At 38.7% G+C, this 17,788-nt stretch overlaps 1 protein-coding gene across 3 annotated transcripts in view; it reads left to right on the top strand.

The window, feature by feature from the left end:
• Nucleotides 1–17,788, top strand: part of DNAJC2 (DnaJ heat shock protein family (Hsp40) member C2) — a 39,445-nt gene that overhangs the window by 6,907 nt on the left and 14,750 nt on the right. For 2 of the 3 annotated variants that reach the window (XM_053553953.1, XM_053553952.1), the window contains exons 4-7: nt 4,696–4,771; nt 13,402–13,500; nt 15,031–15,172; nt 17,112–17,192. In XM_053553953.1, the coding sequence (XP_053409928.1) occupies nt 4,696–4,771; nt 13,402–13,500; nt 15,031–15,172; nt 17,112–17,192 (398 nt within the window). Of the gene's footprint in view, nt 1–4,695; nt 4,772–5,417; nt 5,468–13,401; nt 13,501–15,030; nt 15,173–17,111; nt 17,193–17,788 lie in introns of those variants that run through there. The other variant, XM_053553954.1, reaches the window with a different exon arrangement.

Below are 17,788 nucleotides of genomic sequence, written 5' to 3'. Positions count from 1 at the left end.
ATCACCTAAGCCCAAGAGCTAAAGGTACTCTACCGAGGGTGACAAAGTGAAACTTTGTCTCTAAAAAAATAAAAAGTAAATAAAAAAAAAGAACTCAAAATTGAAGAGCATGAGTATTTAACAGGTAACAGTATCACTGTTCACCTGCATAGCTTATGTTCCAGGAGGAGAAGCAGCAAAGGATAACAAAAAGAATAAAAGAAACAGGAAGAAAAAAAAAGACATTTGTTAGTTCAGCAGATGTTTATTAAACATCAGGCACTATATTCTTCCAGAACCATAAGGAGGAGAAAAATCTTAAGGAAAAAAAAAAAAAGTCACCAGTGTCACTGCTTCAGAGAGAGGTCAATCTCATAACATGAAATATAAAAAGCCACTGAATTTTGCAAACTAGAAGTTCAGTTGTCCTCATTGAAAGCAGTTCTAGTAAAATGATCAGGAAGGCAAGAGATTGCAGTGGATTGAGGAGTGATTAGGAAGTAATGAAGTAGAGACCTAATGTAAAATTCTCTTTCAAAGAGTATTTTGTAAAAAAAAAAATGAAAGAGGCTCGGAGCCCGTAGCATAGTGGTTATGGCGCCAGCCACATACACCGAGGCTGGCCGGTTTGAACCTGGCCTGGGCCAGCTAAACAACAATGACAACTGGAACAACAAAAAAATAGCCAGGCATTGTGGTGGCACCTGTAGTCTCAGCTACTTGGGAGGCTGAGGCAGGAGAATTGCTTAAGCCCAAGAGTTTGGGGTTGCTGTGAGTTGTGACACCACTGCATTACCAAGAGCAACATAGTGAGACTCTGTCTCAAAAAAAAAAGAAAGAAGATAGTAACTTGAGAAGGCAGAGGCAGGCAGGAATGGCATTGGGGAATGTTGAGCTCTCTGAAAGTAAGATAAGGAAAAAAGAATGTAGAAGGTCTTTGGTATAGAAAGTAGTAGATGGCATCAGAGCAAGGTAGCAGGTTTTATTCACTCATTCAGTTGTTTCATTCATCAAATATAGATCAGGTACCTGCTACATGTCACTATAGGTGTTGAGGATACTGTGCTGAGCATGACAGTATCACTGTTCCTGCATAGTTCAGATTCTAATGAGCAGGCTGAAAATATGTAAACAATCAAGAACATGTGACCAGGAAGTGCCTCACAAAAAAATGAGAATGGGCCAGGTGACTTTTTATTTTTTTTGTTTTGAGACAGTCTTTTTTTTTTTTGTAGAGACAGAGTCTCACTGTATCACCCTTGGTAGAGTACGTGGCGTCACTGCTCACAGCAGCCTCCCAACTCTTGGGCTTAGGTGATTCCCTTGCCTCAGCCTCCCAAGTAGCTGGGACTACAGGTGCCCGCCACAACACCTGGCTATTTTTTTGTTGCAGTTTGAACCTGCTACCCTAGGTGGGGCTGGGTTTGAACCTGCCACCCTAGGTATATGGGGCTGGAGCCTTACTGACTGAGCCACAGGAGCCACCCCGAAACAGAGTCTTTAAGATTTTTCACAGCACACTGGTTGAAAATCACTGATAAACAGAGTACTATATTATAGTCTGAGATTGGACGAGGTCACCTAGGACCACAAAGTGTAGAGCAAGAGAAAAAGAAACCCCAGAACTGAGTTTTGAAGGTCACCAAGAAGCCAGTAAAGGTGGCAGAAAAAAACTACTGGAAGGTGGGGCAGGGTGAACGAAAATAAATTCATAAAAACTCTGAAGGAAGATAGTTTCAAAGAAGGAGTCAGCTGTGTTGCCATTGGAAATTCAAGTCAAGTGAGGGTAGAAATTGATAGTGAAGAAAACAGCTTCATAGCACCTTGGGTGGGAATGGATAGAGCAGAACCGGGTTGGAATGGGTTGAAAAATAAATGTGACCGGGTAAGAAGATTGAATAGATAGCTGTTTATAAGAAGTTTATCACTGGGCAGCGCCTGTGGCTCAGTCGGTAAGGCGCCGGCCCCATAAACCGAGGGTGGTGGGTTCAAACCCGGCCCCGGCTGAATTGCAACCAAAAAAATAGCCGGTTGTTGTGGCGGGCACCTGTAGTCCCAGCTACTCGGGAGACTGAGGCAAGAGAATCACTTAAGCCCAGGAGTTGGAGGTTGCTGTGAGCTGTGTGAGGCCACGGCACTCTACCCAGGGCCATAAAGTGGGACTCTGTCTCTACAAAAAAAAAAAAAAAAGTTTATCACTGATGGGCAGAGCTCTAGGGCAACAACTGAAAGGATTTTTGAAGATGAGAGAGAAGAACGGTTTTTTTACATTGATGAGAATAATCCAGGTGAAAGTTAGGAGATAGCTGGAAGATGCTAACCTTTGAGAAAACTTACAATGGAATTCAGAACCAAGAGGAAGGATGGAGTAATTTATTTTAGTAAGAGAGGCTTTCTCAGTTGTAAACGGAGGGAAGAGGAAAAGATGTAGGTAGAGTGGTAGAAAGACGCTGGAATTCATGTAGGATAATTTTAATTTTTTTTGAGTTTATTGCAGTATATAATGTATATACAAAAAATCCTCTACACATATTTAATATATACAATTCGACACGTTTGGGATAGTTTTAATATTTTATTTAAGCAGGAGGCAAGGCTATCTGCCAGAAAGTGGAGAACAGTTTGTGTGGTTTAAACAACACTAGAGGACAGAATGTACAAAATAGCCAGCTTAGAGACTAGAAAAATTGACTGGGACAAAGTATGATTGCATGGCATAATAAGGAGCCCATCCATATGAAGTTTGTAGTCCTCTGTTTGTTTGTTTTATTTATTTTTTGTTTATTTATTTAGAGACAGAGCCTCAAGCTGTTGCCCTGGGTAGAGTGCTGTGGCATCACAGCTCACAGCAACCTCAAACTCCTGAGCTCAAGTGATTCTTCTGCTTCCGCCTCCCAAGTAGCTGGGACTACAGGTGTCTGCCACAACGCCCGGTTATTTTTTGGTTGCAGCTGACATTGTTTGGCAGGCCTGGGCTAGATTTGAACCCGCCAGCTCATGTGAATGTGGCTGGCACCTTAGCTGCTTTAGCCACAGGTGCTGAGCCTGTATGTTTATTTTTGAGACATAATCTCCCTCTGTCACCCTGAGTAGAATGCCATGGCATCATAGCTCATAGCAACCTCAAACTCTTGGGTTTGAGCATTCCTCTTGCCTCAATCTCCCAAGTAGCTGGGACTACAGGTGCCTGCCACAACGCCTTGTTATTTTTTAAGACAAGGTCTCATTCTTGCTCAGGCTGGTCTGGAACCTGTTAGCTCAGCGCAATCCACCCACCTCAGCCTCCCAGAGTGCTAGGAGTACAGGTGTGAGCAACAGCACCCAGCTTGAGTAGAGATGAGATCTTGCTCTTCCTCAGGCTGGTGTGGAACTCCTCAAGCAATCCACCTGCCTTGGTCTTCCAGAGTGCTGGGATTACAGGCATGAGTCGCCTCGCCTGGCCAGTAAAACTGGGTTTAAATGAAAACCACTCAGTCTTATTTGACTTTTTTCTTCCCCTGTTTTATGCCCTCAACTCCCCTGCCTCTACTTGATAGCCAACCTTAATCTCCAAAACAAAATACACCATTTGAGTTCTTTAGGGAGTCCTCCAATTGCTAACTCAGCTTCTGTATTTGCTAGCATGTTATCCAAAGCAGAAATGAAAACAGTATTTCCTATCCAAAGAATCCTCGTACCTCAATTTCTCAAAATTTCTACCCAACCTACCTTCTTTACTTTTCCTGTGTTGCTGTCCACTGGCTAAGTCAGAGACACAGAGGCAGACACTGCAGACGAAATGAATGATTTATTAAGGGATGGCTGGTGCTCGCTCAGGCACAGCAGCAATCAGCTGTCTTTATTCACTTTCTTATGTACCCAAAATCATCAGATAAAAAAATAATCCAAGAACAAGGAAGACAAAAGGTAAAGATTCCTTATTAGCGTTAATACAGCAGAAAACGTACACACCTTTCTAAACCAAGAATATCTTGTTTGGAGATAAACAACAATGGAGATGAACCACAAAGGGCTGGGTTGTCTGTTCTGTTTGCCTACTTCCCTATATGATTAACTGAAAGCTTTTGTGTAAATAGAGGTAGGGGATTAAGTGCAACGGTCCATTGCCCCAGGCAAATGATCTGTCTCCAGCTACGACTTGGCCAGAGTCTCCAAGTCTCCGGCACATTCTTTTCCTTTAAGGCGTGACTGCAGCCCAAGTACTGGAAATATTCCTTCTCAGAGCCTCCTGCCTCAAGGAGCACAAATGAGACTGATTCACCTCACAAGGGTGCAGTGGACTGTGCCCCTTCATTCCTGACTCCTGGTTCTATAATATTGTTGTACATTGGCACAACCTACAGGGACTACTGTAATGCTCCCGTTGGTTCTGAAATGTGCCTGTGTTCTTCCTTAAGAATGGCCATAGGATATCAATAGATAGGAAGTGAAAAAAAGCATTCTCTGTTAAGTTAGCTTAGAAAGGGTTGGGTTTTATAGGTTTCTGTTTGCCTTTTTGGTTTTGGGGGAGGTTAGTTGCAGGACTTCTCTGTGCCTTTAATAACTTTATGTATACAAATCATCAAGAAATCTATACATTAGTCTGCATTTCTCAAACTTACATGACCACAGAACCCATTTTTTACAGAACTTCTTACCAGATTCCTATTATGGAAGCATTATTTTGGGAAATGCTCTGTCGCTCCATTTTTAACTTCCTTTTTTTGTTTTTATCAGAACCAAGATCATTATGCAGTTCTTGGACTTGGACATGTAAGATACAAAGCTACACAGAGACAGATCAAAGCAGCTCGTAAGTACTTAAATTATTTTGAAAATAATCAAATATCTGGTGTGGGAAATGCCATCCTTTTGAAAAATACACAGTATCACAATCTATAGCCATAAAGCTACATTTATGGCATGTGTTATATAGTCATAACAATGTAAAATCATAGTCTCGTTTATCTTTAGAACCAGAGAAAAGCAGTTTCATGTATGGACTTTCCCATTAGGCATGAGAATCAGGGTATATGTGTGTGTGTGTATATGTATATCAGGTTAAAGAACATTTTTCTAATTGGAAGAAAAAATAATATTTCACCTCTCGAGGTATGGGCAGCTGCTTAGTTGAAGTTGCCTTGTTACTTAAATTTTTCAATGTTATTTTGTGGTCTTAGGTCACACCTTTTTTGATACCACCCTATCTTCTGTCCAAGAAAGAGTTAACCTAGTGCTTCATTGTTATTTTCATTGACAAGGTCAAAATTGTTGGGGGTGGGGGAGAATATTGGTAACCTAGTCATCATATGCCTTATAAGACAGCATCTCTTAATGTTCCTAAATGTCCTATCCTTTGCATTCCTGTGGATATAATTTTTTATACACATTTGGTTCACCTGATGAGTAAAGCTTAGTAGAAGAGGTGAAGGTGATTAGTTTTCTGTGTTTTATCTTAGGAGAATGTTCTGCCCTCCACTCTAGAGAATGGATATTGAGGTCAGAGGAGGTAAGATTGTGGCCATATGGAAAAGGAGTAGGGAGGGCCAGTTGAGAAGAGAAGTATTATACCTAAAGGAAAATGACTGGACAAAAACCTCCCTGTTGAAAAATACTAATCAAGACTTACTATAGTAAATAAACTCAGAATTTTCACCCTTAATGCTTACATTTAGGAAAATCACAGGAAATACTTTTTTTAACAAAGTAATGTATCAGACCATTTTAGACCTATTGGATTTCTTAAAAGGCTGGCATGATTTTACACAGAGCATATGAATAGTTATTCCAATATACATAAATAGAAAAGTCCACTTGGCATGTAAAAGTGCTTACAAAGTTTAACTATGTGAAAGAAAGGCATGCAAATACCAAAGATATCTTCATATATATAAATCTGTGAAAGAATTAGGAATACTTGGCTCGGCTCCTTTAGCTCAGCGGCTAGGGCACCAGCCACATATACCAGGCCTGGCAGGTTCGAACCCAGCCCAGGCCTGCCAGACAACAATGGCAATTACAAAAAAAAAAAAAAATAGGTGGGCCTTGTGGCGGGCACCTGTAGTCCTAGCTACTTGGGAGGCTGAGGCAAGAGAATCACTTCAGCCCAAGTGTTTGAGGTTGCTGTGAGCTATGATCCCATGGCACTCTACCGAGGGTGACATAGTAAGACTCTGTCTCAAAAAAAAATAAAAAAGAATTAGGAATACTTTAGAATTAGCAAAATAGTTGGTTTTTTAAGATGAAGGAATTCTGGCTTGGCGCCTGTGGCTCAAGTGGCTGAGGCGCCAGCCACATACACCTGAGCTGGCGGGTTCGAATCCAGCCCAGGTCCACCAAGCAACAGTGAGGTCTGCACCCAAAAACATAGCCAGGCATTGTGGCAGGCACCTATAATCCCAGCCACTTGGGAGGTGGAGGCAGGACAATTGCTTGAGCTCAGGAGTTGGAGGTTGCTGTGAGCTGTGCTGCCATAGCACTCTACCCAGGGCGACAGCTTGAGGCTCTGTCTCAAAAAAAAAAGATGAAGGAATTCTTTATTTCTTTCTCTGAAGATTATGCAACAAACTGTAAAGAAAACATCCATTTGCTTATATATTGTCTACTCTTTATTAGCATAATAGAAATAATTCTCAAATATATGTATTCTGTAGCCAGAAGTTTTACAACACGAGTGCAGAGATTGTTTACAGTCAGGGAAATTATAATTTATTTTCTGCCACCCTTATTGAATAGTCTGTCAAAGAATGTCATTCTTGGCCAGGCTCAGTGGCTCACATCTGTAATCCCAGCACTTGGGAGGCCAGGGCGGGTGGATTGCCTGAGCTCATGAGTTCAAGACCAGCCTGAGCAAGAGTGAGACCTCATCTCTAAAAAATAGTCGGGTGTTGTGGTGGGCATCTGTAATCCCAGCTATTTGGGAGGCTAAGGCAAGAGGATCACTTGAGCCAAAGAGTTTGAAGTTGCTATGAGCTAAGACACCACAGCACTCGACTGAGAGTGACCAAGTGAAACTCTGTCTCAAAAAAAAAAAAAATGAAAATGTCATTCTTTTCCTCTGTCACTGTAAAGTAGTCACTGCTTATAGCTTCCTGAAAGTCTAGTCCATAAATTAAAAGGCAACATTTGTGCTTGCAAATATGCAGTTATTAGCACAAACAAATATAATAATAATGTAGTCTGATAGCAGTTGAGATCCTTTGAGTTCTAACATTTTTCTACAAACACAAAAAAAGTTTTGTTTTTGTTTAATATATTTTGAATGACTGATGAAAATTGGGAAGTTAATTATGGGTAAATAAAGTAAGTGTTCTTTTTTTCCTTCTCTCCATTATGTGAAAAGAGTAAATTACTAGAAAAATTGAATGATGGGATAGGAAGTACTTGAGTACCTGCTAGGCATGGCGGCTCATGCATATAATCCTAGAAATATGGGAGGCCAAGGCTGATGGATTGCTTGAGCTCTGGAGTTCCAGCCTGAACAAGAGTGAGACCCCATCTCTACTAAAAATAGAAAAACTAGCTGAGCTTAGTGGTCCACATTTTAGTACCAGCTACTCAGCAAGCTGAGGCAAGAAGGGTCATTTGAGCCCAGGAGTTTGAGGTTGCTGTGAGCTATGATGCCATGGCACCTTACCCTAGGCAGAGTAAGACTCTTATCTTTAAAAAAAAAAAAAAAAAAGTACTTGAATACTAAAGGTAACATTTAAATTATTTATGTAATTTTGTTCTTGAAGTAAAAGTTATCACACTGGCAAATGATACATATAGGTTTGATATTCTTTGCATGAAAATAGTCTTTGGGGCAGCATCTGTGGCTCAAAGGAGTAGGGCACTGGCCACATATGCCGGAGGTGGTGGGTTCAAACCCAGCCCCAACCCAAAAAACAAAACTGCAGAAAATAGTCTTTGGTAATTTGAGTTTTCTAGAGTTGACATTTTAGCTTAAAATATATGTGATATTTTAAACTGAAAAGGTTTTTTTTTTGGCCAGGGCCGGGCTTAAACCTGCCACCCCCAGTATATGGGGCTGGTGCCCTACTCCTTGAGCTACAGGTGCCGCCCTACACTGAAAACTTTTATAACAGCCTTCTTAAAAATAAAAAATCATATTAAAGACTTTTTGTAATAATAGCAATAGGAGAGCTCCTTTGCTTATGTACCTAAAAACACCTTAGAAACTATCTTTCATGGAGGTGGGGGAGTCTGAAATGTCAATGAACTTAAAACAGCTCATCTCAAATTACCTTTGTTTGTTTCAAACTGACAATGTTCTTTGGCTCTCTTTACTTTATTTTTAAAAATTGGTCAACATCTTGTGTCCTCTTCCCCTCTTCCACCACCTAAGGACACTACATAGGACAGTCAAGACCCTCTAATGTACAGGGGTGATTAAAGATGATTAGAGAGGGCCGGGCGTGGTGGCTCACGCCTGTAGTCCCAGCGCTGTGGGAGGCCGAGGCGGGTGGATTGTCTGAGCTCAGAGGTTCAAGACCAGTATGAGCAGCAGTGAGCCAGAGTAAGACCCCGTCTCTACTAACAACATCAAAAACAGCCAGCACCGCCAGAGGAAGAAGAAAATGAACAAAAAAGGAGTACTTCAAACAAAGAAGAATGAACAAGCAAACTGAAATTAAAAATAAAAAAAATTTAAAAAAAAGATGATTAGAGAGAAAAATCAATATAGAAAAATAAGTGCAGTGTTAAGAGATTATGCAACAAAAAATGGAGACATCACTTCTGTAAGACTTCTTCATAAGGTTAAAAAAACCTTAAGTATCAGGCGGTGTCTGTGGCTCAACTGACTAGGGCGCTGGCCCCATATGCCAGAGGAAAACAACCTTAAGTATCTATTACATGTTGTCAGTGAGAAACAAAGACACTATGTTAAATGATGGGGTAGGCATTAAAGAAAGAGAATAGGGAAAAATAAGTAGAGATTACCTGGGAACTAAAAACATAAGAGTAGAATTTAAAATTACCAAGGTCAGTGTACAATTAGTAAACACAGTAAAACAGAGGACAACCTTGAGGAATGATCCCAAGATTAAGAGGGAAAGAATAAAGAGGTCCTAGATTTCCCTAAAGAAGAAATCAGAATAAATGTAACAGAAACAATAATTTCGAATAAAGAAAACTTTCCTGATTTTTATTTATTTATTTTAGGCAGAGTCTCACTTTGTTGCCCTCTGTACAGAGCTGTGTCATCACAGCTCACAACAACCTCAAACTCTTGGGCTTAAATGATTCTCTTGCCTCAGCCTCCCAAGTAGCTGGGACTATAGGTGCCCACCACAGCGCCTGGCTATTTTTAGAGATGGGGGGTCTGGCTCTTACTTAGGTTGGTCTCAAACTCTTGAACTCAAGCAGTCCACCTGCCTCAGTCTCCCAGAGTGCTGGGATTACAGGCATGAGCCACTGTGCCCAGCCCCTTTCTTGATTTTTAAAAAAGATATCTTGGGATTTAGAGGGCTGGTGTAGGCATGTGATTCAGATTTCACTAATCTGCACACAATTGCAATTCAAATGAGAAAAATGTGACTTAAGCCATGCTGCACAAAATCCATTTTGCTGGCAAGAGTGGAAGATCGTGGCAAAGAAAAACTTAAAGCCTTTGCTGGCTGTCCTGGCAGTGGTTAGAGCTTATGCTCTGTTATCTGCACTATGAGGTACAGCAGATGTGCCCAAAGTGGTAGAGTTATGATGCTTCCCAACCATCTGGTGTGGTTTGATTCTTGAGCCTTCAAGCCTGATAGTTTGGTGCTTACAGAGATTCTTTGAGTTACCCAATAATCTTTAATAAATTATTTTTCTGCTTGAATCAGCTAGAATGTAAAAAAGCCTCTTATCCAGTGTTAGTGGTGAAACTGATAATATTTAACTAGAAGAAAAATCTTGGACCTCAAAAAATTAAAATATATTTCTCAATGTTTCTGAACCCTTGAGGTATATATAGAAATAACTAAGCTTTGGCTCAGCGCCCATAGCACAATGATTATGGCGCCAGCCACATACAACCAAGGGTGGTGGGTTCGAGGCCAGCCCAGGCCAGCTAAACAACAATGACAGCTGCAACAAAAAATAGATGGGTGTTGTGGTGGATGCCTATAGTGCCAACTACTTGTGAGGGTGAGGCAAGAGAATCTCTTAAGTTCAAGAGTTTGAGGTTGCTGTGAGCTATGACACCATGGCACTCTACTGAGGGCAATATAATGAGACTCTGTCTCATCTAAACTAGGTGTTCAGAAACTGGAATATGGATAAACAAACCACTGTTTTGTGGCACAATGGAATACTACTCAGCAATTTCAAAGAAGAAAAATTGCCAATACAAACAAGAGTGTGGATGAGTCTCAAAATACGATGTTGAGCAAAAGAAGTCAGACACAGAGATATACTGTAGATTTCATCTCGAAGTTCAAATATGTTCAAAAATAATCTGTGGTGATAGGAATCAGAAAGTGGTTGCTTCAGGTGTTGGGAGTCCACTGGAAAAGGATATAAGGGAACTCTTAAAAGTCTGAGCACTTTTTAATGTAAATTTTATCTCAGTTGAATACACTTGATATGTTAAGCAAACAAACAAAAAAATCAAATCACTTGGGAAATTAAGCATTCTTTTTTATGTAGACAGAAATAAAAATAATAGACATAGACTTTTTTCAACAGTCAGATCATTGCCCATCAAAACTTAAGGGGTGGGAACTAGAGTTTTATCATTAGTAAATTCATTACCTTAACCTTTATTTTATAAAGGAAGTAATAAAATAAGCATTCAATTCAGAGGTTTAAAAGAACAGCACTAAGAAAGATGAGGGAAGAAAATAGAAGAGGTAATATCCCCAAATAGTTTTTATAACAATGGTTCTCAACCTTCCTAAAGCTGCAGCCTTTTAGTACAGTTCCTGTGGGTTGCAACCCACAGGTTGAGAACCACTGTTTTGTAAGAAGAAAGAGAACTACAAGTTGAGGTCCCTAATTCAAAACTCCCAAATCCAAAATGCTCCACGCTGAAACTTTCTGAGTACCAGCATAATGCTGAAAGGAAATGCTCCTTGGAGCATTTCAGATTTCAGATTTTTGGATTTGGGTATTCATTCGGTAAATATAATGCAAATATTCCAAAATCCAAAAGTATCTGACATCTGAAACACTCTAGTCCCAAGCAGTTGGATAAGGGTACTCAGCCTGTAATGAAATACACAAAAAGAAGATATAAACAATTGCAGGAAATAGTTTAAATTGAAACCACTATTATACACAATGAATTTGAAAATTTTGATAAAATTGACTTTTTAAATTGAGGCTGTGGGCCTGAAGTACTTGTGAAAGTATTTTTGTTAAGTATTTAAAATACTATAAAACAAGCCATAAAATTTACTATGATAAAAGAGGCATAAATCAGTGGAGAAGGGAAGGATTATTAGATATTAGGATTTTGAAAAATGGCAAGTTTAGATACTTCCTTGAAATTTTTAAAGTTATCAAAGAATTATCTCCTGAAAACTGCTTTTAGGCCCAGGTAATTTCTTGGGTAACTATTTTAAATGTTATAAAAGGATTGAAAATTATGCTGAACATAAACTGTGTTGGATCAATTTATTTTGTGAAGCTAATGAAATCCAAAGAGAGCTCAATAAAACTACAAACAATTCTTACTAATGAATGTAATGCAATAATAATAAAATCCCAGTTAGAATAATAGCAGATTCAATTTGACAATATATTATAAGAACAGTAACACTCATTACTCATGTGGAGTTTCTCTCACAAGTTCACTTAGGAAATACATCAATATAGCTAATACATGTATAGCTTAGATAATATTAAATCTGTGTGATTCCTAAGCAGATAGTGGAAGTACATAGACTGCAATTTACACTTATTCCTTTTTGACAAGAACTTTGAGAATAATGTAGTAAAGTCCCTACTTAGATAAGTATTTCAGGCTCACACCTGGCAAACCTTTAACTGTTCCATTAATGCTGTTACCTCTAACTAAAATCCAGAAGGGATTTTTTGGATGTTATGATTAAATATATTAGAAACCTATGGCCAGTTTATAGGTAGTCCCAGGACAAGAATGAATAACCAAAATAACCTCTCATAAAAATTTACTATGATAAAGGAGGCATCACAAATCTGTGGAGAGAGGAAAGATTATTAGATGGTATTAGGATTTTGAAAAATGACAAGTTTAGATGTTTCCTTGCCTGTATTAAGATTCCGAGAAGATTTAAAGGATTTAAAAAATAATCTAACCATTGAAAATATGAAACTGGAAGAAATTATAAAATAAATGATTGGTAAAATGTATATAAAAATGACTGAATATCTCCTAAAACATAAGTTTAAACACAACAGTTGGGTAAAAAACACTATCAATAAGCAGATACGATGGAATTAGGAGAGGCAGCATACAAACAGCTGAAGAGTCAGACTGCCTGGATTGGAGCCCAGATTGGGTAGAACTTTGAGCATGTTGCAATGGTCCTGGTTACTTAAACACTCTGTGCCTCACTTTCCTCAAGTGTAAATTCTCATAGGGGTACTGAGAAGATTAACTTGTAAATGTATGTCTGCTTCATATTAAACGTTCATAGATGGTAACAGCTAGCCCTTATTTGTTGAAAGTAACTCACACAGACCAAGAAAGAAAACTAAGGTAACCATCCTTCCAGTTAAAGGATGAAAGAAACAAAAAAAATTGCTGAGTACCAGTGATAATCACAAATTTTAAATAATTAGATCCAGTCAGTGCTAGTGGGGCTGTAATGAAAAGGATGTTCACATAGGAGTATAAAGTAGTAGTATGTTTGGAAAGAAGCTTATTCCTATATTCCCATTCGCTAATTTCACTTTTGTGAATATACCCAAAGAAGAAAGACTCCTAAATATGAAAAAATATTTGTATTACAAATTATTTAAATTGGAATTAGTTATAATAATGAAAAATTGGAAATGATCCAAATATCCAATAGAAGAGAAAGACTTAACTTATAATAAATCTACATGAAATACTGTACTGGGCAGTCATTTAAAAGGAAATTTTGAAGGTTTGCAAAAAGCATGGAAAGTAGAAAACCTAAAATGTTAAATTTAAAAAACAATATAAAATTTGTATATATGATATGATTACACATAAGTTTTTTTTTTTAAGTATATGTATGCTTAAGGAAAAAAATAGTCTTTGGAAATAATAACCAATGATTATTAACCAAAGTGTTAATAATCATTATCTTTGGGTGCTGTTATTCTGACTAATTCTTAAAATAATTATTTCAGTTTTTCTAGAATTTCTGCATTTAATAAGCATATATTTTACTGTGGTGGGAGAAAAGATTTTAAAATTAGCATGATAGTCCTAGAAGTGGTATATATTTAGTTCATCTTTACATGCGATGCCTAAAGTGACAGATTACCTAAATTGGCCTCATTTTGTAGATAAAGCAATGGTTTTAAAACATCACCCAGACAAACGGAAAGCAGCTGGTGAACCAATAAAAGAAGGCGATAATGACTACTTCACTTGTATAACTAAAGGTAAGAAAATACTTTAGAGTCAGAAATTTCTCATAGCAATTGTTGATTTAGTAATTGCTGGGACTGGGTTTCCTATGTAAAATGTAGTTGATTCAACTAACCAGTGACATTTTAGAACATTGCCGCTACGTCACGTTATTTCTAATAATATCCCCAGAGCCTCACCAGTAGCATCAGCAACACCTAGCACCTTGTTAGAAATGCAGGATCTTAGGCCCTGCCCTAACTGACTAATTAGAATCTGCGATTGAACAAGATCCCCAGGTGATTCTTAATAGAAGCTCATCCTACATTTAACTCCTATGTATTATATCTAATGATGAGAATACTGAGATCTTTTTCTATGTCAGACGTTTTGTGGGAATAAACTGTTCTCCGGCTATTTGGCTGGTTTAATTCAAGAAGTTGATTCTAGCACAGTACAGACCCCACAACTATTTGTTGCTATTTACTCAGCCATATCCTCATTAAGCAAATTAATACAGGTAACCATTATTTCTAAATGTTTCCATAAATGTGATTTTACATTTTGATGCTAATTTCTTTTGACAAATAAAAAGCAGTAGTTGGCAACTGAAAAAGTATATTTACTCAACAAGATAACCATACACCATAAAAGTATGGTGCTGATTTTTTAAAAATTGTATACACAACTTTCAGATTTACTCTTGGCCTGTTCTCTTACACTGTGCTAAGAAAGGCTGAGATCCTTCGATCTTTTACAACTATGGAACGTAACAGTTAACTTTCTAGCTATTTCTTTTTCCTCAGAGTCATTTCTGTTGAGGGGTGGTTATTTAACTCTTGCTTTTGAATAGTTAAGTACTTCTCCCAGAAGAAGTACTTAAAGAAGGAGTTAAGTCCAATTACATCCAGTAGTGCTAGAGCTGTTCTTACCTAAGATAAATCCTCCCTATCTCACAAACACACAAAATTCTTTTTTTCTTTTCGTTTTTTTTTTTTCTTTGAAAGACAGAGTCTAACTCTTGTCACCCTGGCTAGAGTTCCAAAATGTCAGTCTACCTTATAGCAACCTCAAACTCCCAGGCTCAAGTGATCCCCTTGCCTCAGCTTCCCAAGTAGCTGGGATGACAGGCCCTCACCACAATGCCCAGTAGTTTTTCTAAATTTTTTTTTGGTAGAGACAGAGTCTTACTTTTTCGCCCTCGGTAGAGTGCCATGGCATCACACAACTCACAGCAACCTCCAACTCCTGGGCTTAGGTGATTCTCTTGCCTCAGCCTCCCGAATAGCTGGGACTACAGGTGCCCACCACAACGCCCGACTATAGTTTTTCTATTTTTAGTAGAGACTGGGTCTTGCTCTTGTTTAGGCTGGTCTTGAACTCCTGAGCCCAAGTGATCCTCCTGCAGAGTGCTAGGATTACAGGTGAGTCCCAAAGTCTGGACCCAAATTTTTAAATATGAAAATTAATTACCTTTTTTTAAAGGAGGAGAATATTTGTTTTCTTACCTAAATAAATAAATAAATAAAAGCCATGGTGATGTGATCTTATAATTTTTTTCTCAGCTTATGAAATGTTATCTGATCCAGTGAAAAGACGAGCATTTAACAGTGTAGATCCTACTTTTGATAACTCAGTTCCTTCTAAAAGTGAAGCAAAGGATAATTTCTTCGAAGTTTTCCCCCCAGTGTTTGAAAGGAATTCCAGGTGAGTGAAGGCACATGACTTTTGATCATAATGCTCTTGACGTGCTTCTTGTAGTCTTCTAGGTTTCTGCTCTTTTCCTCTAACAATAGCTTGATTTATAGCATATCTCCACAGTCTTTTCCTCCTCTACAATATTGAGCCTTTCTTGTGAATTTACTGTTCCATTTATTTTGCTTTTTAAATAGAAGGTCTACCTTTCTGTAGTGAAATTCCTTACCAACATATGGGATTTTTTTTTTTTAAGTTTCCTTTGGAGGAAAGAATAGTATCTGACTTTCTCCCGTGTGATACTTAGGTAACAGTAATTTCCCATTCTTTTGTTTCCTCCTTGTCAATGGATACACTACTCTATTTGACTCATTTGTCTCACTCTGTCACCCTCAGTAGAGTGCTGTGGCATCACAGCTCTCACAGCAACCTCTAACTCTTGGGCTTAAGCGGTTCTCTTGCCTCAGCCTCCCAAGTAGCTGGGACTACAGGCGCCCGCCACAATGCCCGGCTATTTTTTTTGTTGCAGTTGTCATGGTTAGTTAGCTGGTCCCGGCTGGGTTTGATCCCACCAGCCTCAGTGTATGTGGCTGGCGCCATAACCACTGTGCTACAGGCGCTGAGCCTTTCTTTTTTTTTTTTTTTTTAAGACAGTTTTACTATGCCCTCAGTAGAATGTGGGCATCACAGCTCACAGCAACCTCAAACTCTTTGGCCTTAAGCGATTTTCTTACCTCAGCCTCCCAAGTAGCTGGGGCTACAGGCACCCAGCACAATGCCCAGCTATTTTTTTGTTGCAATTGTCATTGATGTTTAGCTGGCCCAGGCCAGGTCTGAAGCCACCACTCTCAGTGTATGTGGTCTGTGGGGCAGCGCCTGTAGCGCAGTGGTTACTCAAAAAAAAAAAAAAGATTTTCTTTTTTTGGAGTATCTGATATCAAAAGCTTCTTTGACAAAGTATGATTTATATTTAAGGTTAGTGCATTTAGGAGCTCCAGTGGTGCAGTCAGGTAGCATGCAGTACTTAGAAGATTAAGGCATGTATAATTTATTTCATTAAAGTTGGTTTTAAAATAGTCTGTACAAATATTATTTTACATTTTTGGTTCCATCTGCATTGGTAGATTTCCTTAAAGCACATCTTGGCTACACATTGGAATTGCCTGGAGAGCTTGAACAACTCCCGATGCCTGAGTTCCACCTGGGGAGATTCTGGCTCATTGGTTTGAATACCTGTAGGAATTTTTATTGCCTCCAGGTGATGCTGTTGTGCAGCCAGGTCTGAGATCTTTGATTAGCCCAAATACAATGATTTTGCACAGTAGAAAACATTGGCCAATAGCAGCCTCAGGATCCTTTTCAGAAGTGATGCTGAAGTGCTAAACCTAGAAGTCTGACTCTAAGGGAGAAGGTGGTAGTGATGAAGGAATGGAAATTGGTTCCCTCTGTGAATATTAACATTTTTTAAAGTACTAGGTGTATTGGTTGCTTCTATGCTGCCTATTTAAGGGCAGGAGTAAGTGAGTTTGGGAAAAGGGGAAGGTGGTCTTTTCCTATCCTGCCTGGCAGCTACTCTAGCAAACTAAAGCTAACATGTAGTGAGAGGACAGTCCCACTGTTTCTCTCCCCTCCCCAGTCCATCCTTGGCCTCACTTTTCTTGCACCTGTGTTGTTTTGTGTCCTACTGCCGACCTTCTTTGGGTTGAAGAGATTGTAGGGATGGGAGATTGGAGGGAATTAGTAAAAACTATAACTATTTTTTTTTTTTTTTTTTTTTTGTGGTTTTTGGCCGGGGCTGGGTTTGAACCCACCACCTCCGGCATATGGGACCAGCACCCTACTCCTTGAGCCACAGGCACCGCCCAAAACTATAACTATTTTTAATAAATTAGGTTGTCTCTTGAAATTTTGTGCAAAATTTTTGAGTAGAATTTTTCTTTTGTTATTTTAGATGGTCAAATAAAAAGAATGTTCCTAAGCTTGGTGATATGAATTCATCCTTTGAAGATGTAGATGCATTTTATTCTTTCTGGTAAGTGAATATAATGTTTCTATGATGATGCCATTTTTCAGAAGGATAAGTGTTCAATAAGTACTTCATCTAAGCAAACTGCAGAACCTTCCCTGAACAGAAGCACTCTTGCATACCTTCTATGTGACATTGAGGCTCTCATAATTGTTTCTTAGTCTGTTTTCTATTCATGAGGTTTCTAGATATCAAACACACTATAGCAATGAAAATTAAAACTAGGTAATCATTGGAGTTCATTAAAAATAAACACGTTTTTATTAGCTGTCTTCATATTGAAAGTACTTGAGTTCATGAGGAAGGAGATAGTATTTGTCTCTAACAATTCACTAATTTTAATAAGCACATACAAAAACTTAAAGTCAAACAAAAATAATAAGATTTACTTCTACCAGTTGAGCTATTTTTACCTTTAGAAAATACAAATCAAACATATGAAAACCACTACTAGGGATACCTTAAGACTTGACAGGCTAATGAAAATGCAGGTAGGGAAAATTTTAGCAACTTCTAGCTAGTCAAGAGAGAAACCCTAACAAAGAAGAAATACCAGAGAGGCCGGATGCAGTGGCTCACAATGGGAGGCCTAGGCAGGTGGA

Source organism: Nycticebus coucang, chromosome 11 (genome assembly GCF_027406575.1).
Source record: "Nycticebus coucang isolate mNycCou1 chromosome 11, mNycCou1.pri, whole genome shotgun sequence".
NCBI lineage: Eukaryota > Metazoa > Chordata > Mammalia > Primates > Lorisidae > Nycticebus > Nycticebus coucang.
Note: the sequence above shows the minus strand (reverse complement) of the source record. Positions and strands in the feature narration are given on the sequence as shown.